The 23,113-nt window shown below is 45.0% G+C and overlaps 1 protein-coding gene across 1 annotated transcript in view; it reads right to left on the bottom strand.

The window, feature by feature from the left end:
• Positions 1–23,113, bottom strand: part of cpne7 (copine VII) — a 192,549-nt gene that overhangs the window by 132,535 nt on the left and 36,901 nt on the right. The window contains exon 2 of the mRNA XM_041191819.1: positions 6,053–6,235. Coding sequence (XP_041047753.1) covers positions 6,053–6,235 — 183 coding nt within the window. The remainder of the gene's footprint in view (positions 1–6,052; positions 6,236–23,113) is intronic.

Raw genomic sequence — 23,113 nt, forward strand, 5'->3', positions numbered from 1 at the left:
TTGGTTTGGTGGCATGTGCGAGAGCCCCAGCCACCGCTTCTTCCAGAGGTTGCTGCTCCTCCCTCTGTGTAGCCAGGTGCCTCAGTCACTCTCTTCTCAGTCGTCTCTGCTCTCTGTAAGCCACGAGGCATACAGCTAGGTCATCAAGCTCCGTGATCCTGATGTACTCCTCCTGCAGGATGAAAGAGAGAGAAGCGTGGGTTAGCATAGGTGTGCTAAGAACCTCTGTTGGTTCAGTCTGAAGGCCTCTTAATGCATCCTGGAGAGTATCAGCCACCACTTGGATGGCCAGAGTTTAGTGCGCTACGCGGCTGCCCAAACCCCCCCCACCTCTGCCCCACTTCACCTGATGGATTAGCAGCAGCTTTGCCCATTGGACTGCATACTGTGCTCTCCACTCAGGCACAGGCATTCTCCTAAACCGCACTGCAAGGCTGCACTGTTAGCTTGAACCATGAGGGAGACTGGTCCAAACCGGGATGATGACATAGCAAGGGGCTGTGAGCTCCTCCACCAGTGACTGCTCCATGACCAGCTTTAGTAAGGAGATTGTACAATAGTGCAGTCATCTAACAGTACTGCAGTCCACTAAAATGCTCATTACTTTACAATCTGTGACTGAGGGGTGAAAAGCTCTGGAGCACTTGGCCCTGTGATGCCTCTGCATTGCTTGAGTGGGCAGATAATCTAGAAGCCCAACTCCAATCGTATCAATGTGGATGCGCCTGAACTGTCTCAGCTGCAGAGAAACGGTCACTTTATACAAGATGTCCCTAATGCGAGGCCGCTTCTTTCATCCACCACCCCCCCACCCCACATGTGCCTGTGCACTACCTTCAACCGTAGGGCAGCCTTTGTCCCCTCCCCCCCAAAGTCACCTCAATCTCAGGGGGGCCTTTGCCCCCCCCAACTCCCCCAATGCGCCTCAACCTTGAACTCTAATAGGCGCCCTTCGCGAGTGCTCCACAATGTTACTGTGCACTGACCTCTGAGTTCCCCTCAAAATGCAGCCCACCAATGGCACGCCTATTATATGCTGTCGTGAAACACCTCAGCATGGTGTGCGGATGATCCAGTGTGGGGGACGAGTCCAGCAGGCTAGCCTTGTAATGGTATGCAGATATATTACAATGAGGTCCCTGACATCCAATGGCAGGAAACGCGGCCTGCGATGGGCTGAACGGACAAGTGCAAACTGGTTTCACAATATCATGAAACCGATTTTTGGCCTTTTCGTCATATTTCCGCTCACACCACTGAACATGCCCGACACCAGCAAGCATGGAAAATTCCACCAAGACTTTCAGATAATGAGTGATCAAACCAGATAAGGTGCTGGAAACTATAAGAAAGTTCTTCACAGATTACATCTGCCTACACCTCCCCCTTGCAAACCTGTCTGACATCATAAAGCTACATTGGAAATTGGTAACCTCCATGTACAATAGGCAACTAATAACAGAACAGCTGTTTCCAGGATTTAGCTGTCAGGAATATTACCAAACTTTGGAAACAAGACCTGAGAGCAAGAGCTTCCTGTAAGTAATTGTTTCAGAAACCTCAAGTATTTATGGTTCTGATGAAAAAGGAGAAGAAATTCTCTTTCAAGATTTGTGAATGTTAATGTAGATACTTTTAGCTGCAGATTCGTAGAAAGGGTAAGTTTTGTTCCTGGAACCACTGTTGGTCTAAACAGCAACTCCACTGTGATTTTTTTGTTAGTGAACCTTAGAAGATAGAGCTGAATTTTTCTCTGCAGGCCACTGCATTATTGATTAATCCTGCCAATAAAATGTCCTAAAAATAGCTAACAACTACACAATATTTTTGAACTGTTTAATTGTGCCAATTTTGTCCACTTTACATAAAATCAGGTAAAAAAACTCAAGAAATCAACTTCCATCCATTCCAGATGTAGGAAGAAATATTCGCATTTGAATAACACCTGACCATGTTGCTCAGAAACATTTAATTTCAAAACACATTACACAATGAATTATTTTAAAGTGCAGAAATTGTTATCTTTGCAAAATTAGCAGCCAGAACCCACAAACAGCAGTGAAATGAATGACCGGTTAGCTTTCCCAGGGGGATCTTGGTGAGGATACTGCAGAAAGATAGGTGGAGGGACAGGTAGTATTGAGGAAGCGGGGAGGTTGCAGAAGGACTTAGACAGGTTAGGAGAATGGGCAAAGAAGTGGCAGAAGGAATAAAACGTGGGGAAGTGTGAGGTTATGCACTTTGGTAGGAAGAATAGAGGCATAGACTATTTTCTAAATGGGGAGAGAATTCAGGAATCTGGAGTGCAAAGGGACTTGGGAGTCCTAGTCTAGGATTCTCTTAAGGTTAACTTGCAGGTTGAATTGGTAGTTAGGAAGGCAAATGGCATTTATTTCAAGAGGACTAGAATATAAAAGCAGGGATGTGCTGCTGAGGCTTTATAAGGCTCTGGTCAGACCACATTTAGAATATTGTGAGCAATTTTGGGCCCTGTATCTCAGGAAGGATGTGCTGGTCCTGGAGAGGGTCCAGAGGAGGTTCACAAAAATGATCCCAGGAATGAAAGGCTTAACATATGAGGAATGTTTGTGGACTCTGGCTCTATACTCGATGGAGTTTAGAAGGATGAGGGGGAATCTGAGTGAAACTTACAGAATACTGAAAGGCCTGGATAGAGTGGACGTGGGGAAGATGTTTCCATTAGAAGGAGAGACTAGGACCCGAGGGCACAGCCTCAGACTAAAGGGAAGACCTTTTAGAACAGAGATGAGGAGAAACTTCTTTAGCCAGAAAGTGGTGAATCTATGGCTGTGGAGGCCAGGTCATTGAGTGTATTTAAGACCGAGATAGATAGGTTCTTGACTGGTAAAGGGATCAAAGGTTACGGAGAAAAGGCGGGAGAATGAGGTTGAGAAACTTATCAGCCATGACTGAATGGCAGAGCAGACTCGATGGGCCGAATAGCCTAATTTCTGCTCCTATGTCTTATGGTCTAACCCACTGCTTTTTTTCAAAGTTTCATGGCTCTTTAACATCCACAACCAGAAAGGAATTTCAGTCTTGCAGTGGAGAGTCTGGTTAGATTATATGCTAGTGTCCTAGAGTGGGTTTGAAACTCTAAACTTCTGACCTGGATGCAATTATGCAACCCAGCAGGCCAGGGTAACAAATGTTATTAATTGCTCAAAGTTACACCTAGATAGGTGAGATGCCTCTGCTTCCTAAAAGGTACAAATAAGCCAGGAGAGGGGTCCAGGCCAGGGAAGTGGTCTGGACACCCATAGACAAGCCAGCTACAAAATAACCCATTTGGTGCGGGGGTGGGGAGGGCGGCATGCAGATGGGGGATTGGACACTCCCTACAAAGCAGCAGATGTCAACTTTCTGGTCTAATTATGTTGGTGGATACGCACAATGTGGTCCTTGCAGCATCATTGGAACTACTCTATTTAGGTGCCCACCCCAAGACCTTACATAAACCACTGAAAGCATCATCGGACACAATCCTCATGGAAAGACCCAGGTGATGTCCCCAAATAATTTCAGGCCTCATAACTATCTTTCCAAAATTGGGAAACATTCCTGTACTTCTTTGATTTGCTAACCATTGTAGCATTTATCTAATTTAGGGTAAGATCAATCACACTTACAATCAGGAGTACTTTATTAATCACATTCATCTCAATCAACAACACTTACATGAATTGCTTAATGGAACAGAGGGAAAACTTTGCATCAAATGAAGAATTGTATCTGCAAAGAATGACCTCGCAACTCATGAAAAACCGATGCCGTTCAGATCTATGGTTAACTGGAGGGTCTTAGATTTACTAAATTATCTAATTTCCATCCAGCCAATCTATAGGAGATAATGTTCATCTAAACCAACTGGCAGGAATAATCAATTAGTTCAGGTACTTGTTTTACATGCCACATAATTGACTTCAAACTGACTTCAGTGCGAAGTAAAATCAGACATTATATAAAGACATACAAACTGAGTCAGTTTCTCTCAAGGCAGCATAAACTAAATGACACCCTCAGCTAAACTTTCACCAAAACTACACAACTTCAGTAAAATGAATAGCATGACACATGGTTCAAACAATATTATTGAGATAGAAATATATATGCCTTTAATTCCTACTCTTTCATATTTAAAAGAATGCATTATGTATCATCACAGAAGGAAGGTGCAGATGTGACTTATCAGAAATCTTATTTCATTTCATAAAAGACTCTTTTTAAAATAGTTCTGTATTAAATTTTGATGGTTGGGCAGCTGATGACCACTTTAATTTGCTACTGCCAACTGGAGCCAATCTGGGTCAGGCAATAGTTGTTGAAAAATGTCTTTTTTATATTCCTTCATCTCAATTTGAAGTTCAAATCAGCAAGCAAATGCAGCTGTATCTAGCTTCTAAGGTCTTTGTAAATAATGTTCTTTGCCAGTCCATTGATAAGCAGGGGCTAGTACGGATTTTGTGGATACTTGATTTCATGCTGAACCTTACATTAGAGACTCTGATGTAGGTAAAGTGTCATTATAGAGACCCTTAAGGATATTAAGATGCTTTTAATAATCTTGGAACATGGACTGTAAATTTAAGTGAAGTTTTGAAATCTGAGCTTTTCAGCTTGTGCTCATTAGGACTCCCACAAGAACACCAATATAAGGGGGAAAACAACAATTTATACAATTTAACCAATCAGCACTCTCTATACATAGGGCAGAATTTTGCCCCTGGTGGGCGTGCAGGCCCCACCGGCTCGGTGGAGGGCAGACAGCTGACTCCTGCTGCCGAAACGGGGCCCGCCGCCATTTTGAGTGGGTGGGCCAATTAAGGCCTACCCAGTGGTCTGCCTGACAAAAAGCGCTATGCACTTCCTGTGCGGGGGGTGGGGTGGGGAGGTGGGGGGAAGGAATCCCCAACTGTCAAAGTGCTGTCTCAGGGAGATTAGTGACAGTGCACAAAAGTTAAAAAATAGAAAAATAAAAATATTATTAACATGTCCCACTCATGTGACAATGTCACACGAGATGGGACATGTTAATAAAAACAACATATACTTTATTAAACTTTTTAAAAACAGACATGAAACCTCATCCCGCCAGTGGATGAGGTTTCATGTATTATCAGGAGCCCACTGGCCGTAAGGTTGGATGGGCAGGTCTTTAATGATCTTAATTAGTCTCTCAATGGCTTTAATTGGCCATTGACAGGTCAGCGGGCGGACAGCTGATTTCGCTGTCTCCCCGCCTTCCTAAAAATTTAAAGGGACCGGGATGACATCAGGGGTTCTTCCCGACATCATTCCGCGTCATTTTCCCGTCGGCGAGTGGGCCCCGCCCCTAAATTGCCAATGGGAAAATTCTGGCCATACAGTATATGACATGTCCTGATGAGTGCAAGATGAAAGGCTTCGACATGTCTCTTTTTTCAGCGATATTCAAGTTTTGAAATCTGTTGTGCTTCCTTTTTTTTTTGCTGTGCTAATTTTAACTAGAATTAGGTCAGTTTGTTTAAAAACACGCACAAAGGAATTTTACACAAATGTATTAAGTGGTGCACTACCAAAGAAAATTAAACCTTTGACATTTTTAGTTAATAATTTCTGGATAAAATTATTAACCTTGTTTTCATTATTAGCTATTTGTAACCTCTCAATTCAAAATTAACAAAGCAGAAATGCAGATCTCAGTCCATATAGTGTTAAGGCATGCAAGGCATAAATGCAGGTGTGACCTGTGTCTTTTTCATCAGTAGCTGAGTGCAGACAGCATGTGCGCCTTATATTTGCTTTGGCAGCAGACTATAATAAATAAATATTATCAGGATCTCAGAGCTATTTTATTTATTAAATACATTCATATTAAACTTTGCATCTTTAAAACACTGTGGTCACCAGTAATATTTACACCTTTGACCAATCCATTGTCTCCTCACTGCAACTGCTAATTTAATGTGGCGGGGAAGGAAAGCATTAAAATATCAATGCAGCCTTGTAAGAATTAGAATTGTGATAGAACTTCTCTCCTTTTAGTATTTACCTGCCCCAGGGTGCACTCCACCCCACCCAGAAAGTCATCATCACGAGTACCAATACTGCAGTGGCCATGAATGTCATATACTTCAAATCGAAGCTTCTGAACCTCCTCAAAGTAATAATCCACATTGAAAACTTTAGAGAAGACTGGATGCAAGTTACTCTTTATGACTTCAGTCCGGTCAACCTGTAAAGGAGAAAACAATCATTGATTGACTGTTTGGGGTATCAAATCCCAAAGTTCACCTTATGCCAAACAATAAGATTTTATTTCTAGAATATATGGTACCATAAAAACTCTAGACATTATCAGAACTGCACAGAGCAATTGGACATGGCTCCAGTAAGGTAGGAGGTTCAGAGCAATTCTAACACTTTAAGCAATAAAAATGCTGATATATCTGGATGATATATTAAAACGTAGCAACAGGTCCCAGAGCCATAACAGTTTACTACCTGGGACTTTAAAAGGATTTTAATACAACTATCAGACCAAAATCGTATGTGATCCATATTTGAATTTTAAGGGTTCTAACTAATAGAGCTAGTGCTAGGAAGGGACGATGTTAAGCAGAGCTAAGCAGCTAAATAAAGTTTTAAGCAGCCGTATATACGCTTTTCTCTCCCATCAATTCTGAGCCAATGAGCTTGGAATCATCAAAGATTGCAATTTCTTCTGAAGCTTCAGTTCAATTGATTTATTGCCAGTCTTTACTCACAAAATTTATACCAGCTTCTAATGCTGAAAAGGTCTTTTCATTTTTTTCAGTTTTTGATCAAAGTGGCGACTTGGTTTTGGAATTAGAACACACAATTACACTATTTTAATCTTCTGTCAATATTAAGCAGTGTTGGATCAAACATTGCAGGGGCTAGATTCTTTCCTGGTAATGCCCCATATCATACCATGGCTACCAACCTGTAGAACTACTGCACCACTGTTCCATAGCAATATATCCCTTTCTCAAACCAACAACCCTTGTGACCTCTCTGAATGAGAATGCCTATCGATGACGAGCTGGACCCAACTAGTGGGCAGTTTAGTGTTGTGTTTTTATTCTTCCAAGAAATTGGCTGAGAACCTACATCACCTAGAACACAAAGTTAAAAACAACAAGAGATTCCATCAATTTTCTGGTGATTAAGCGCCAGGTATGTAATAGATCTCTTGCCTGCTGCAACAGCCTCATTCATTCAGTGATAGATTTAAATTCCAGTCTTCATAGCCTGACTTATAATGTGTCTTATCATTCTGTATGAGTAGCTGGAATGCAATATCTTGAACCTGAAACATATTAAAACCTTGAATGAGGGAACTTAATCTTTTCTCCCATTAGTCAGTAAATCTTCTGTTTCCTAATACTTGAAGTAGACATAGCAGAATCAATAGAGTTACACTGGTGAGGTAAATCTTGCCTCTTGAAAGAGCCGTAGAATATGTGGTAACAAAGTGGGAGAGCATGCTATGATTCCATACTAAATTTTAGCAGGGCTTATTGATAATCTTCAATAGATGTAGTCAATAATGGTCTTGATGCATCTCTGTTTTATTACAGTTTATATTTTCTGAAGCATCATTGCCATGCCTAGCATATTCACTATATTGTATCTTAACAATGACATTTCTTGTACATCAGAAAACAAATAACACTTTCTACCTCAGATGCTTCAAATTGTGTCCCATTTTTAATATTTGGAATTGGAACAATATAAATGGAGTCTGTTTGAACTCAGCGCTAATTTCAAATTACCCTGCTGAGTTCAGGTTTCCTGCCTGTGATTCATACCCCACCTCCTTCCCCATTCAGCAAAAATCAGATCTAATAGAAATGGGGGCAGGACTTCTGCATTCGAGTCCCACCTTCCATTTTTAAAGGCCTCTGCAGTCAGCCCGACTCCGCAAAAATTCACCGCTTACTGTCTCAGAGACTTTGAACAGAGAGAGAGAGGGGAGAAAGGCTGTTTTTCTCTATTGGCTTCCAGATAGAATGCAGGTGAGAAGACATTCTCTGGTCAAAGAGAGGGATCTCCTGGAAATTTAAGGCCCCTTGAAGATTTGTCTTGGTGTGGCAGGGAGAAGCAATCTCTGGGGTGGGCCTTACTGTTAGAAATTGGATTGGGAATTCTCAGGACACCAAAGACAATGGTTTTCAATTTTCAATGGTTTACTGGATGTTATGACTCAGCAAAACAGAGAGAAGTAAACCCATTCGAAGCTGGGAGGACTTTGGACTGTTTTATGGAAAGACTTTCTGCAGAGAGCATGCTCTAATGTAGGTGGTCAGAGTTGGGGTATCAGTCGTGTTAAGCAGCTGATAAGGGAATTATCTTCCTGTAGTTTAGAGTTTTAGTTGCCTATTAAGTGATGTTTAGTCATTGTTGATTTTAGTTTGTTACAGTAAAAATCTTAAGAATTAAAATATTGCTGTGCGATTCCTTTAAGTTGGAATTCAAATACTTTATTTCAAATTTATTGGTCTGCAAGGGGATTGTAACACTTTCCTGAAGGAATTTGACACCTTGCTGGCATATAGTATATCCCATACCTCACCCAAGCAACCGTTATTATGGGCAGAATTTTCCTGTTGGCGTGCAGGAAATGCATAAAATGATGCGTGGCGATGTCGGTCGTGTGTCCTGGAGTCACCGTGTGCCATCGCGATATTTTGGAAGGTGGGTACGCTATAAGTTCGAATCAATTAACAGGCTAGTTAAGGCCCTTGAGGCAGCAATTGAATTCGATTTTTCACAGCCCGTGCAATCTTCTGGGCGTCACATGGGTGCAATGGGCAGGTGCATAGGCGACATTTGTATAAACCTCATACACGGAGGAGTAAGAGGGGTGAGTGAGGTCGCAAATGTGATCTTTCAGATATTTAAGTGTGAAAGTTACTTATACTTGCCTGAGTGAGCAGGAATGCTTCAAAACTCATACCGGCTGCTTGGACAGGAGTAAAAGCCTTGGTCAGGACTCTACAGTAAAGGTCATTTTTGGGGCCTGCAGCTTCCAGGAAGCCTTCCCTTAGCCTGGGAATGGGAGTTGTGCTCTCCACTGGAGGCACTTCCTCTGAGGAGGAAGGCAGGGCCAGAAGGGGGAGGAGGCCAAAGGTCCACATTCAGCCTCCAGGGGAGCCATCTTTGGGAGGAGAGGCACAAGGGGCGCAGGGCCAACAGGAAGTCCAAGGCGGAAGGGGCCGCAGGAGACGCCAATATCCTGCTGCCAGGCTATACAGGCGGTGCAGCAGCTACCTCAATATGTCTGAGGTCCAGTGCCGAAGGAAGCTCTGTCTCTCAAGGGAGACAGTCATCTCCATCTGTCAGATGATAGGCCCTGAGATCTCTGCAAACTGTGTGGGTGGACACGCCATGCCAAGGCTCTAAAGGTCACAGCCGCCCTCAACTTCTATGCCTCCGGTTCTTTACAGGGATCAGTGGGTGATCTCTGCGGAGTCTCCGAATCAGCTGTCCACACTTGTGGCAAGCAGGTGATGGACGCTCTGTTCAGGCGGGTACTGACTTTCTTCCACTATCGCTGGGATGGGGTCAGCCAGACAGAGTGAGCCAGACATTTTGCAGTGATTGCTGGCTTCCCCCGTGTCCAGGGTGCAATAGACTGCACACATGTGGCCGTCAAGGCGCCAGCAGGTGAGCCTGGAGCCTTCATCAACAGGAAGGGCTTCCACTCCATGAACGTGCAGATAGTGTGTGATCACAAGATGCAGATTCCACAAGTGTGTGCAAGGTACCCAGGGAGCTCCCACGACGCTTAAATACTCAGACATTCCCAGGTTCTGGGGCGCTTTAGTGCTCCAGCCTGGCTGGATGGATGGCTGCTGGGTGATAAGGGCTACCCCCTCAGAAAGTGGATCATGATGCCTCTCCGCCATCTAAGAACAGAAGCTGAGCAGTGGTACAATAGGAGCCACACCTCCACAAGGGCTGTGGTGGAGAGAACCATTGATCTTCTCAAGGTGAGCTTCCAAAGCCTGGACCGCTCAGGGGGCGCACTCCAATACCCCCCAGATCATGTGTCTCTGATAGTGGTTGCATGCTGTGCTCTCCACAATCTGGCGCTGTAAAGGGGCAGTGCTGTGGACGAGGAAGATGTAGACGCAGTTGCTCCGGATGCACACGATGAGTCCAGCAGTAAATCCGAGGATGAGACACACAGGAGAATGCCGAAGGGGTGGACGCTGACCCGGGCATACTCCAGGGAGGCAGGGACACCCAGGAGGCTTTAATCCAAAGAACCTTCAGCTAGCACCCCACAGATGGACCTACAACACACGCCAGGGCTGCAGGCTCCATACTCGATACCTGAGTGCTAAATCAGTCTGGATAATAACATTAACTAAGGCCCTTGTCAATAAATCTCAATGTCAGACAACTCACTCATAACATCATGGCTTCCCATCCACTTGCAGAAGTAAGGAATCACCCTGAGACATGGCAACATGTCAAAATTTATTGAGTGAACAAATGTAACTTCATGATGCAAAAAAACAACGATGTTGGACATCACACCAAGTCTTCCAGAAACTACTATGGGCCAACATAAAAGCACCAGTGAGAAACCCATGGTGTGCCTAAGGTGCCTTAAATTTATGCTAACAGATGCTACGTCTAGGTGCTATCCCCTCGCTGGCACTGGCATCCGAGACAGCCTGCTCATTGTGCTGATCTGTTGGCCTCAATGACTCTGGCGGACATCATCTAACCCACGGAGCATTTGATAGCCCCGCCTGGGAGGGAGCAGCCAGTTCCACAGCTGGCTTCTCCCCAGTCGCCGCAGCCTCATCAGATGCCACAGTCACTGGCAGAGAAGCAGAGGAGCTGCCCTCATCTGGAGCACCCTGAGAGGAGCCTGCAGTGACAACAGGCAGCTGCTGCACTAACATGAGGTTGCTTTGGACCTCCCTGCTCACTGTTGATGGATGGGCACCAAGCTGGTATACTTGGTGCCCAAACCATCTCCCAAACCAGCTGAGGTCAATGCCGCTGTGAGGGCTTGCAGGTCTGAGCGCAACCCCAGCATGCCCTGATTGGTCTCCTGAAGGACCCTTTCCACGAGAGTCACCACTCTCTACATGGAGGAAGCATGGCACTCAGCCATGAGGCTCATGGCATCGGTGACGCTCCGTGTGGACTCCCCAAGCACAGGCACCATGCCATGCATTGCCTCGTGTGTCTCTGCCAGATCCTCCTGCATACCCTGCTGCACTTCCAGCGTTAGCTGCCTCACGGACGACTCCAGAGGCACATCATCAGCCACTGACCGAGCAAGTACCTGGTCCCCAGCAGTCTTTCAACTGGCAGTGTCCTGGGCACTTTCTGTCTCTGCCCGCACCTCAAGCGAGTGTGAAGTGCCCTCACTGCTATGCCCCGGGACACTAGCCAAATATCTAATTCGCACTGAGGTGCTAGTATCTGCACTGGTGCCTTCCTGTCTGAGATGGTGTGACGCTGGTGAGTGGATTTGCTCTGGGACTTCAGGGGTGAGAGGTGGACCCTCTGCCTCCTCCTCCTGGTCCTGCTCCGGTGTTGCTGAAAGGAAGAAAAAGGACATTTGATTAGTTACGGTGCAGGCAATGTCAACTTGCATGCTGCTCCCCCAGATCATTATGCGCTCATCCTTCTATAATCAAGAGTAAACCCATGTTGCTAACTTCAATCACTGAGCATTCAGCAGTGCCATGGCTTCTGGGACACACATGGTGACCTGAGTGCTTGCCAAACATACCTCCCCTAGGCACCCCAGCCTTACCGCCACTGGTGGAACTGGGGACATGGCACCTCTCCAGACCCATGGTCAGTTGTTCATAAGCCACTAGGATGGCCACCTGGGCCTGGCCTCCGCCAGTCCACATTCGTTCAGAGGCATTGTGTGCAGTCGTCTCCTGAAAAGGAGAGAGGAGCATTGATTAGTCCAGCCTGTACCTGAATTCCCATCGCATCCCTGTCAACCCAGTCAGAGTGGGACATTGCAGGACTCCAGTTCTTCGTCACCCTGCAGCTGCTGCACAGTCACCCAAACAAGCCAGGACTGAGCACCCCCCCCAAACCCCGCATTGCCCAATGCTGCCTCCTTCACATGTGGCATCACAAGGTGTCACTTGACTAAGCAAGGAGACACAAGCACATGGAGCACAAACACCAGCAGACGGATTGGGGCCCCACCAACTGGAAGCTCCCCTCCCAGCATGTCAGCACCCTGATTTTGACATGCTTCACAGTTCCAGCACACTGCCTAGGTGCAGACCCTTGACTTTCAAACCAATTCTATACTCTGGGTGTCAATGTCACACATGCTGCGGGTGCAGGACACATCCTAGCTCAACCCTTTCAGGGTGAACTGGGCATGGGCAATATCTGCTGGCATACCCAGCAAGGGATACATGCCATGAAGGGTTCAATGCCATTACTGTACTCAGATGCTGGGAGGGGATGTTGGGGGTAAGGGTGACAGCTGCATTAAGTGACTTGAGGCAACATGGTACTCACCCTCCCCAAGCGCAGGAGATCGTTCAATCTTTTGCAGCACTGGACCCATGAGCACCGCACCACGTCATGGGAGGTCACACTCTCGGCCACCTCCTCCCACGCACACTTGGTCAAGTGGGGAAGCCTCCGCCTCCCGTCCCTCAGAAGAAGGAGGGCAGCTCGGCACTCGTTGGAAAAAGGAGGGGCACACTGCCCCGCCGGCCTACCCTCCGGCCTGGCCTGCCCTGATGGCCTACCCTCCGGCCTGGCCTGCCCCGATGGCCTACCCTCTGGCCTGGCCTGCCCCGCTGGCCTATCCCCCGGCCTGGCCTGCCCCGCTGGCCTACTCGCCGGACTTGCATCAGGCACATTGCCCCTCTGATGTGCTCTTCTCCCAGCCATTGTGAGCAGCCTTACAAAGACTGCCAGGCCTTCATTTAAACAGGCCGCTGGGTCGCCATTGAACACGGCAGTCTGTGCACGCCTGCCGTAGCCCGCCTACTCCTGCTATCCACGGGAGTCGTGAACTATGCTGGGTGAGCCAATGTAAAATGGCAGCGTGGACCCGATCGTGGGCAGTGATCAGGTCCGCGCCCTCCCACGCCCGCTCCCGCATGGCCCACCCGACATGGGGAAAATTCTCCCCTATGTTTGAGTCTTGCCATTGTGTGTCTGCAGGATAAGTATAAGAACTTTCACAACTAAATCCACATGTACTTTCCACACAACAATTTAATCAATGGGGGACTTTGGTTATGTAGAAAGATTGGAAAGTTAGAGTTCTCCTCAGAGCAGAGAAGGTTAAGAGAAAATTCGATAGAGATGTTCCAAGCCATTAATGGTAAATAATAAGAAACTGCTTCCACTGGTGGAAGTGTCAATAACCAGAGAACATAGATTTATTGTGATTGGCAAAAGAACTAGAGACAACATAAAATTATTTTTACATAGTGAATTACTATGATCTAGAATGCACTTGAAAGCAAATTTAGTGGTAACTTTCAAAAGGCTATTGGATAAATGCTTGAAGGGAATTTACAGGGCTATGGAACAGGGGGTTTGGGACTAATTAACTAGCTCTATTGAAGAGCTGTCACAAGCACAATGGGCCAAATAGCCTCACGCTGTAACATTTTATGATCCTATAATTGTAGGTGTATCTGGAAATCAAACAGACATACAAATCATCTGCTGAATTTTGTCAGAGAGGGCCAAGTACCATCACCGGGGCCAAATATGGCAGGTCTCTGGGTAATATCTTGCTGGTAGCGTCCAATCGACAATCTGATTTTGGGCCAATATCCAGTTGAGGACCCAGTGATGACCACTGCTGAGGCTGTATCATGAGGGAGAGGCATTTTCAGGGGAAGCTGGGGTCAGGCAGGTAGGCCCTGGCAATCCAGGGAAGGGAACTTGCTCTGGCAGCGGTACCTTGGGTGTGTGGGTGGCCATTGCCTCAAGGGACCCTTCTGTGGGCCACAAAGTGCTCATCAAAGAGCAACACCAACCCCCACCCCCCCCACCTTCCCCCTCCCCCTCCCCCCTGGGAACCTGCTGGTAAACCCTGGCAGCCTGGCAGTCTCCCACACAGCAGTAACCCCTTCTGACACTGGTAAAAGACATAGACCAGCGGTGTGGTGTGACTCTTGATTGGGCAATTAATTGTCTCAATTGGCCACCCAGTGGACAGCTGCAGCATTGAAGTTCCCACAGTTGGCAATGTACCATGGAAGTGGGAAGATATCAGGTTCCCCTCCCATCCAACACCGTTCCCCACCATATTGTCAGCCCTCTCACCTCCCAAACCATCTCCAAAGAGCTGGGAAAATTCAGCTCCATCTTTTCCCCACTAACCCAAGGATATTAAGGAGGAAGCTCAGTCACTAGAAGGGATTAAAATTGATAAGTAGGAGGTATTAGATAAGCTGTCAGTACTTTAAAGTTGATAAGGCACCGGGACCAGATGAGATGCATCCAAGAATATTGAGGGGAGTGAGAGTGGAAATTGCAGAGGCACTTGCAATAATCTTTCAATGTTCCCTAGATTCAGGAAAGGTGCCAGAGGACTGGAAAATTGCAAACATTATGCCCTTGTTCAAACAAGGTTGTAAAGATTTGCCCTACAACTACAGACCAGTCAGTTTAATTCTGGTGGTGGGAAACTTTCCAAAAACAATTATTCGGGACAGAATTAATAGTTACATGGAAAAATGTGGATTGATTTGGAAGAGTCAGTATGGATTTGTTAAAGGAAAATCATGTCTAACTAACTTGCTGGAGTGTTTTGAAGAGGTAACAGAGATGGTTGATGAGGGCAAGTCTGTTGATGTGGTGTATATAGACTTCCAAAAGGTATTCGATACAATGCCACACTACAGACTTGTGAGGAAAGTTATAGGTCATGGAATAAAAGGGACAGTAGCAATGTGGATACAAAATTGGCTGAGGGATAGGCAACAGACAGTAATGGTTAATGGGTAGTTTTCAGGCTGGAAGAAGGTTTGTAGTGGAGTTCCCCAGGGCTTGGCATTGGGATCCTTGCTTTTCCTGATATATATATATATATATATATATATAAATGATCTAGATCTTGTTGTGCAGGGGACGATTTCAAAGACGACACAAAACTTTGGAGGATTGTAAACTTGAGGAGGACAGTGCAGAACTTCAAAAGGGTATTGACACATTGGTGGAATGGACAGATAGGTGGCAGATGAAGTTCAATGCAGAGAAGTTTGAGGTGATACATTTTGGTACAAAGAACATGGAGAGACAGTATAAAATAAAGGGTGTGCAGGAGCAGAGAGACCTGGGTGTATATGTACGTAAGTCATTAAAGATGGCAGGACAGGTAGAGAGAGCTGTTTCTCAAGTACACAGTATTCTAGGCTTCATTAATAGGGGCATAGAGTACAAGAGCAGGGAGGTTATAATGAACTTTTATAAGACACTGGTTAGAACTCAGCTGGAGTATTGTATACAATTCTGAGTGCCACACTATATGAAGGATATGAACCACATTGGAGAGAGTGCAGAAGAGGTTTATGAGAATGATTCCAGGGATGAGACACTTCAGTTATGAGGAAAGATTGGAGAATTCAGGACTGTTTTTCTTGGAGAGGAGAATGCTAAGAGGAGACTTGATAGAAGTATTCAAAATCATGAGGGGTCTGGAGACAGTAGATAGGGAGAAATTGTTCCTGCTCATGAAAGGATCAAGAACCAGAGGGCACAGTTTTAAAGTGTTTTACAAAAGAAGCAAATGCGAAGTGAGAAAAAACTTTTTCACACAGTGAGTAGTTAGGGTTTGGAATGCACTGCCTGGAAGTGTGGTGCAGTTGAGGCATTCAAGAAAGCATTGGATGATTATTTAAATAGAAACAATGTGCAGGGTTATGGGGAAAAGGCAGGAAATTGGCACTAAGTTAAAATGCTCAGAGAGCCGGTGCAGACACAATGGGTCGAATGCCCTCCTTCTACACTGTAACAATTCTGTGATTCTGTGAAGGCAAGTGGATTCAGAGCCCACTGACCAACCAATCAGTACTCTCTTCACGTACAGCGTAAATTGGTGTTTTCCCCTTATATTGGAATCCTTACAAAGTGTCCTGATGAGTGCAAGATGAAAAGCTTCGACATGTCTTTTTTACAGCAATACATCTTAAGGTGTCAAGTGGCTACTGTCCATGGGACAGTTTCTAAGAGATTTCTCATCCCAGCCTGACTGAAGTGAAGAAATAAAATGGGAACTGAATCTACAAACAACTGGGTGAACAATAAGGGTTGAAATCTCAATCGTACCAGCTGTCAGGTAACGGGGGTCACAATGTATGATGCTGACTGGCTGCTTGCTCAGCAGGGGCCCGGGTGTCTCTGATGGTAGTATGGGTTACTACCAGCCAGCACTTCTTAAAGCCAGCTAGCATACCTTAAAGGACAGGGTTGTAACTGCCTCAGGAAGTGCTTCTCAAAGAGTACCAATGAAACAACAGGTCAGAGGGGAGGGCCCCCAGTTTCTCAGACGCAGTGCTGGAAACTTGAGTACAAGAGTTGGAAAGGAGGAGAGATGTCATGTTTCCAGAGGGGACCATGAGGCTCTCCAGTCATATACTGCAAAATGCTGGGCAACAGGTAACCAAGTAGATCAACGCAAGGAGTCAGGTCCTGAGGACCTGGCTGTAGTGACGCAAAAGGTTCAATGACCTCATAAGAGCAGCCAAGGTCTTCATATCTGTCAGCTATGGCTCAGTTGGTAACACCATTCAGGACAAAGCAGCCCACTTAATTGGCACTCCTTCCACAAACATTCACTCCCTCCACCACTGACGAACAGTGGCAGCAGTATGTACCATCTACAAAATGCACTGCAGAAACTCATCAAGGTTCCTTAGATAGCACCTTCCAAACCCACGACTGCTATCATTAGAAGGACAAGGGAAGCAGATAGATGGGAACACCACCACTTGAAAGTTCCCCTCCAAGCCACTCCAACCTGACTTGGAAATATATTGTTGTTCCTACACTGCCACTGGGCCAAAATCCTGGAATGCCCTCCCTAACAGCACTGTGGATGTGCCTACACCACAGGGACTGCAGTGGGTCAAGATGGCAGCTCACCATGACTTTCTCAAGGGCAATTATGGATGGGCAATAAATGCTGGCCTAGCCAGCGATGTCCACATCCCGTAAATGAATAAGAAAAAACACGCACCTCTGGGTTTATGTCTCATTCCCAAGTTTGAGCACAACAATCAAGGCTGAGGGAGTGCTGCTCAGTTGGAGGTGCTGTGTTTCAGATGAGAGGTTAAATTGAGGCTACATCTGCTGCTTTTGTAGCTGTAAAAGATCCCATGGCACTATTTTGAAGAAGTACAGGGACTTTATTCCCTGTATCCTGACCAATATTTATCTCTCAAAGAACATTACAAAATAGATTATCTGGCCATTATCACATTGCTGCTTGTGGGAGTTTGGTATGTCTGAATTGGTGGCTGTGTTTCCTACATTACAATAGTGACTCCTCCTCCTGATACTATGCCCTCAGGGGGTGTTGGCAACCATGGACTTCCATTGGATTGGTCCATGATTATGCCTGGCAAAGTACTGCAATGGTTTGTCATTGCCTCCTTCAGGATGGCTGACCAGGAAATTCTCCTGCTCTTACCACCTGCCATTAGTTGTATTGAAAGGATTAACACCCTGTTAATCAACCAGTTTGGTCATCAAATCCTGAAGTAGAACGTGAAACTGGAGCTCATGACCCAGGGGTAGGGACACTACCACCACACCACAAGGCTTCCCTGTCACAGCAGTGACTACGTTTCAAAAAGTACTTCATGGGCTACAAAGTGCTTTGAGACATTTGGTGGCTATGAAAAGTGCTATACAAAGGCATAAATGCAAATTTATCTCCTACTCATTGCACCACCAACCTCACATGTTGTTCAATGCAAACATCTCTGTCATTCACCCCTCAACAATCAGGACTCATGCCTAACATTCAGATGTTTCATCTCATCCTCCCACACATATCACTGCTGTAAGCCTCACGATCACTTCTCACAGCTTCCACATACTGTCACCTATTCAGCTATGACAGGCACATCACCCAAATAGTTTGCAGTAAACTCACTGATGCTCTTCCCTCTCTTTTGTAGGACTAGGAGGGCACATAACAGGAGGGAGCAGCAGAGAACAGGCAGGGATCAACATGCCTGCATCTCCTGAGCCCATTGGAGGAGAGTATGCTGCGAATTATTAGATTATTGCAAACAGGGTTGCCGAGAGCATCCAACGTAATGGGATGTTCCTGCCTTATGTACCGTCTTAACTTCCACTTCACCCTCATCACAAAACCTGGCATGAAGTAAAAGCTACAGATGGTGTAGCCATGGACTGCCTGATTTCCACACAACCCCCTCCCCTCATCCCAATCCTCCTCTTCTGCATTTCTACTTTCAGATACCCAAGAGCTGCCAGCTGGCCAGTCTGTGCAACCTCATCATGAAGAACATGACAAAGAAGAATTGTCTGACGGAGAAGCACCATCACTTGATCTGACACTCGCTGCCACCAGCTCAGATACTGGCACTGCACATGCTTTAGGAGGTAATGCAGAATGGGATCAGCACAAAGTGAGTCACAGGGCACAACTGCACTACAGCCAGACCGGGAAAAAGGATAAGGCATGAGCCAGCTCTCCAGGGGGAGAGATGGCAGATGAGTTCTGCTGCTCAGAACTCAATGAGGACTTTGATGGGGCAGCGTGCAGGTAAAGATTGATGGCATAGCTACAGAACCAAAAAGAGTTCCAATCCCATAAAGTGGAGTTGGTGTGAAATCATGCACAGAGCATCATCTTGGTGAAAGCCAACATCCTGTTAGTATACACCATCATGCTTTCATTCTGTGCAAGTCAGCTGTTCCTGCCACCTTCTAGTCACCATAATAAACCAGAGGGTAAGGATATATCCCATCAGAATAGAATGGTTTTAATATGGATGAAAAATATTAGAAAGTCTCTCATAAATATTTTTGCCCTTTGCTTTATTCCAGAGTGTCCGGAGCTATCTAAATTGAAATCTTAAATCTATCACATGGTTATCACACCTCAGCTACCATGTGATAAAGGAACAACCAAGTCAGTCACTTCCTGACACTTTGGCTGAATTTTACCAGCCCTCTGGGGATTGGCTGGGAGATGGGGATGGCCTGTAAAATGGCAAGGAAAGGTGGTGTGGGGAGGTGGCATGCCCATCGTCTTCCAGCCACCGTGCCACCATGCCAGCAGCAGCAAATGGTGAACAGCTCTCCGGCCCACAGGCCAACTGAGTCACTGAAGTGACCAACTAACAGCCTTTCCCTACAGCTGCCAGCATTTTACCAGCACTGGGTTTTCCCTCCACCAAGTCGAGTGAACCTCTCAGAAGGAAAAAACAGTTCAGACCAGTATTCTTATTTCCCAGCTTTACTCTTTTTTTCCTTCCAGGCTGGTGGCCTCCTCCATTGGGCACTCTTTAGCCCATGGATGCCAACCCTCACCCCACACATGGCATTGAATGCTACCTTGATATCCTGCACTCTGCCTGAGGACAGGATCCAGAGATTTACCAGCAGCTGCCACTCTGCAGAAACATCCATTAACAAGTGACCTCTAACTGACCCAGAATGTACTTATTTAAAATACTTCTCTGAATTAAATCTTTCAACAGTGGCCTTAAAAGTACAGACCAACATTAAACATAGCTCCATATTAACAGGTAGAATTAGAACTATCCTTCAGCCCTAGACTATGCATGAGCAACACCACAGCAGATATAATATTAAAAATGCATTGTTTGTAATTTATGTTTAGAAATGTATTCATCATACTGCTTATTTTCCATTGAAAAATTTCTGCAAACATTTCCCCTATTATTGTTGTTATTTTCGCTATGGATTTTAATGACTTTTGAATAATTTGAGATCTTTTTAGACTAATGAAGAGTGTAACTGAACAAAATAATTAACAAACAATACCATTAACAATAATGTAGCTATTATGGAACATAGTAATGATCTGAAATTTTATTTGAATTACATATTTGATTTATGCTTAAGAGTCACATAAGTGAACATGAGAATACATGTGGGCAATATAATGTAGAACTCTGCAAATATAATTAACAGTTTCCACACATCACTGCACAAAATGAATTACTTTGGAAATATCTTAGCTGAGTCACTTCTACATAATCATGTATGTATTAATGAGTTTTATTAGTGGGAAATGTGACTTTCCTACCTTTGTCCATAAAATTAGCAGCTAATGGCATTCATCCAATTCTAGCTTAGCTTAAGGGAGCTTCATTAATGGAATGGCAAATTGTTTTAGGTGCTAGCTGTCAGACTTTGAGGAAGATTTTTACCTAATACACTGACCAGATGGGAAACCCATGTGATCAGGTGGAACACTAATTTTACAACCTGCCCAATGGAGGCAATTTTAACCTATTTGCCAGTTGGGAATCTGACAGGATTGGGTACAATGTTGGTTTGACCACCCTGCCCAATTCTACTCTTCATTGAAGTCAATGAGTAATATTGGGTGGGGTGTAAATTCAACATTGCACCTAATATCCATGGGTTTCCCACTAGGCCAGTTAGCCTAAAATCTCTGCCATTGTGTCAATAAAAACAATTCAACCTGAATAAATATTCTATATCCTACTTTCTAGCTTACTCAAGGAACATTATCACTAGTTGAGTGTGAAAATGGCACTTTAGATGGACTCAGTTTAGTATTGGCGCTTTGTTCACTCTTTGCCATCCAAGTGTCCGTTCACTATTCCATTCATATGCTATACCAATGCTCAATTCCCATTGGTTATTACTAACTATTGCTCACGACAAGTTTCAGCCCTAACATTTTGTCAACTTCAATAAGAATTTTCTGGTCCACCGCATCTGGAGTGCTCTATAATTATCAGCAGCCATCTTTCATTCTTTCTCTGGCATCCATGGACAAGAAAAATAATTTCAGCAGTGCAATAACTTCATTGAACAGATATTACAAAATTAAAATTGATCATTACCAGCCACAAAGGGAATAATTTGCAGTATTTGTATTTATGCTAGTGCAACTTGTTACGGTGTACATCTATGCTGTTACAAATTTTTAGAAAAAACTATTTTGAAGGTCACATTTTGTAAACCTTGGACTGAGTTAAAAGACTTTTTCCAAAATAGACTGCGAGTGTCACCTGACATTGGCTGCGTTTTCTGGTCCCACCCACTGTGGGACGGAAATCCACCACCGCTCCCCCGCAACATCAATGGATATTTTGCTGGTTTGCCAAATTTTCCATCCCACCTGTGGTGGGACCCACCCCGGGCTGGACCAGAAAATCCCAGCCTTTCTCCTTGTATGTTCGGGCTGGAGCACCTTTAGCCAGGAAAAAAAGGAGACATCCTCAGAAAAATACATTCAAAATTCAATGAGTGTTCCAAAAGAGTAAACAGAAACTCACTGACTTCATGGCTTTTCCTCCAAGTACAAAGGTACTAACTGATATGCCACTGTAAGGTATGAACAACCTTGATCCTTTTGATCACTACATGAGGTAAGAAAGCTTCGGATAATTGGAATGGAATTAACACTTGCCTTACATGGAAGACTTGTACAGCTCACATGATAATGGTGGCTATCTTGGTTTAGCTGCAAAAAGCAACTGAAAAGGGCAGGAAGCTGCAGTTCCACAGTGAAGCATCTTGAAGACACTTCAGTGCAGGGAGGGACAGAGAAAGTCATCTAAAGACAGCTACTGGTCTACTGTAAAGTAACGAGGCAGCTAAAAATGCCACACCTGCAGAACTGAACTAAGGCAACTTCTCTCCTCCTTGTAAGCTCTGATTATACCTATTAGGCTCAGCTGTTAAAGCAAACTCCAGCAGTGGAATCCATCACAGTTATAGAGACAACTCTACAACCTCCAGACCTTCACTTCAGACAACTCAACAACTTGCCTTCAAAAAAAAAAGATAAGGCTGATGCATTTGCTACAATCTTCAGCCAAAAGTGCTGAGTGGATGGTCCAGCTCAGCCTCCTCCGGAGATCCCCAGCAGCACAGATGCTATTCTTCAGCTAATTCAATTCACTCCGCTTAATATCAAGAAATGGTTGAAAGCACTGGATACTACAAAGGCTAAGTGGGCCTGACAATATTCCGGTAATTCATGGAGTCTTACAGTCATAGAGGTCTACAGCACAGAAAGAGGCCCTTCGGCCCATCAGGTCTGCACTGGTAAAACAAGTACCTAACTATTCTAATCCCATTTTCCAGCGCTAGGCCCATAGCCCTGTATACCATAGCATCGCAAGTGCACATCCAAACACTTCTTAAATATTATGAGGATTTCTGCCTCTACCATCCTTTCAGCCAGTGAATTCCAGACTCCCACCACCCTCTGGGTGAAAAAAATTCTTCCTCACATCCCCTCTAAACCTCCTGCCCTTACCTTAAATCTATGCCCCCTAGTTATTGATCCCTCCAACAAGGGAAAAAGTTCCTTCCTGTCCATCCTATCCATGCCCCTCATAATTTTATACACCTCAATCATGTCCCCCATCAATCTCCTCTGCTCCAGGGAAAATAACCCCAGTCTATCCAATCTCTCCTCATAACTAAAACTCTCCAGCCTAGGCAACATCTTGGTAAATCTCCTCTGCACTCTATCAGCACAATCACATCCTTCCTATCATGCAGATTCCAGAACTGCATGCAATAATCTAGCCTTGGCCTAGCCAGCATTTTATACAGTTCCAGCATAACCTCCCTGCTCTTCTATTCCATGCCTCGACTAATAAAGGCAAGTATCCCATATGCCTTCTTAACAACCTTATCTACCTGTCCCGCTACCTTAAGGGACCGGTGGACATATACTGAAGACTTGTGCTCCAGAACTTGCTGCGCCCCATGCCAAGCTGTTCCAGTATAGCTACAACACTGGCATCTACCTGGCTATGTGGAAAATTGCCCAGGTATGTCCTGTACACAAAATACAAGACAAATCCAACCTGGCCAGTTACCATCCAATCAGTCTACT

This window comes from Carcharodon carcharias, chromosome 7, assembly GCF_017639515.1.
Source record: "Carcharodon carcharias isolate sCarCar2 chromosome 7, sCarCar2.pri, whole genome shotgun sequence".
Classification (NCBI taxonomy): Eukaryota; Metazoa; Chordata; class Chondrichthyes; order Lamniformes; family Lamnidae; genus Carcharodon; species Carcharodon carcharias.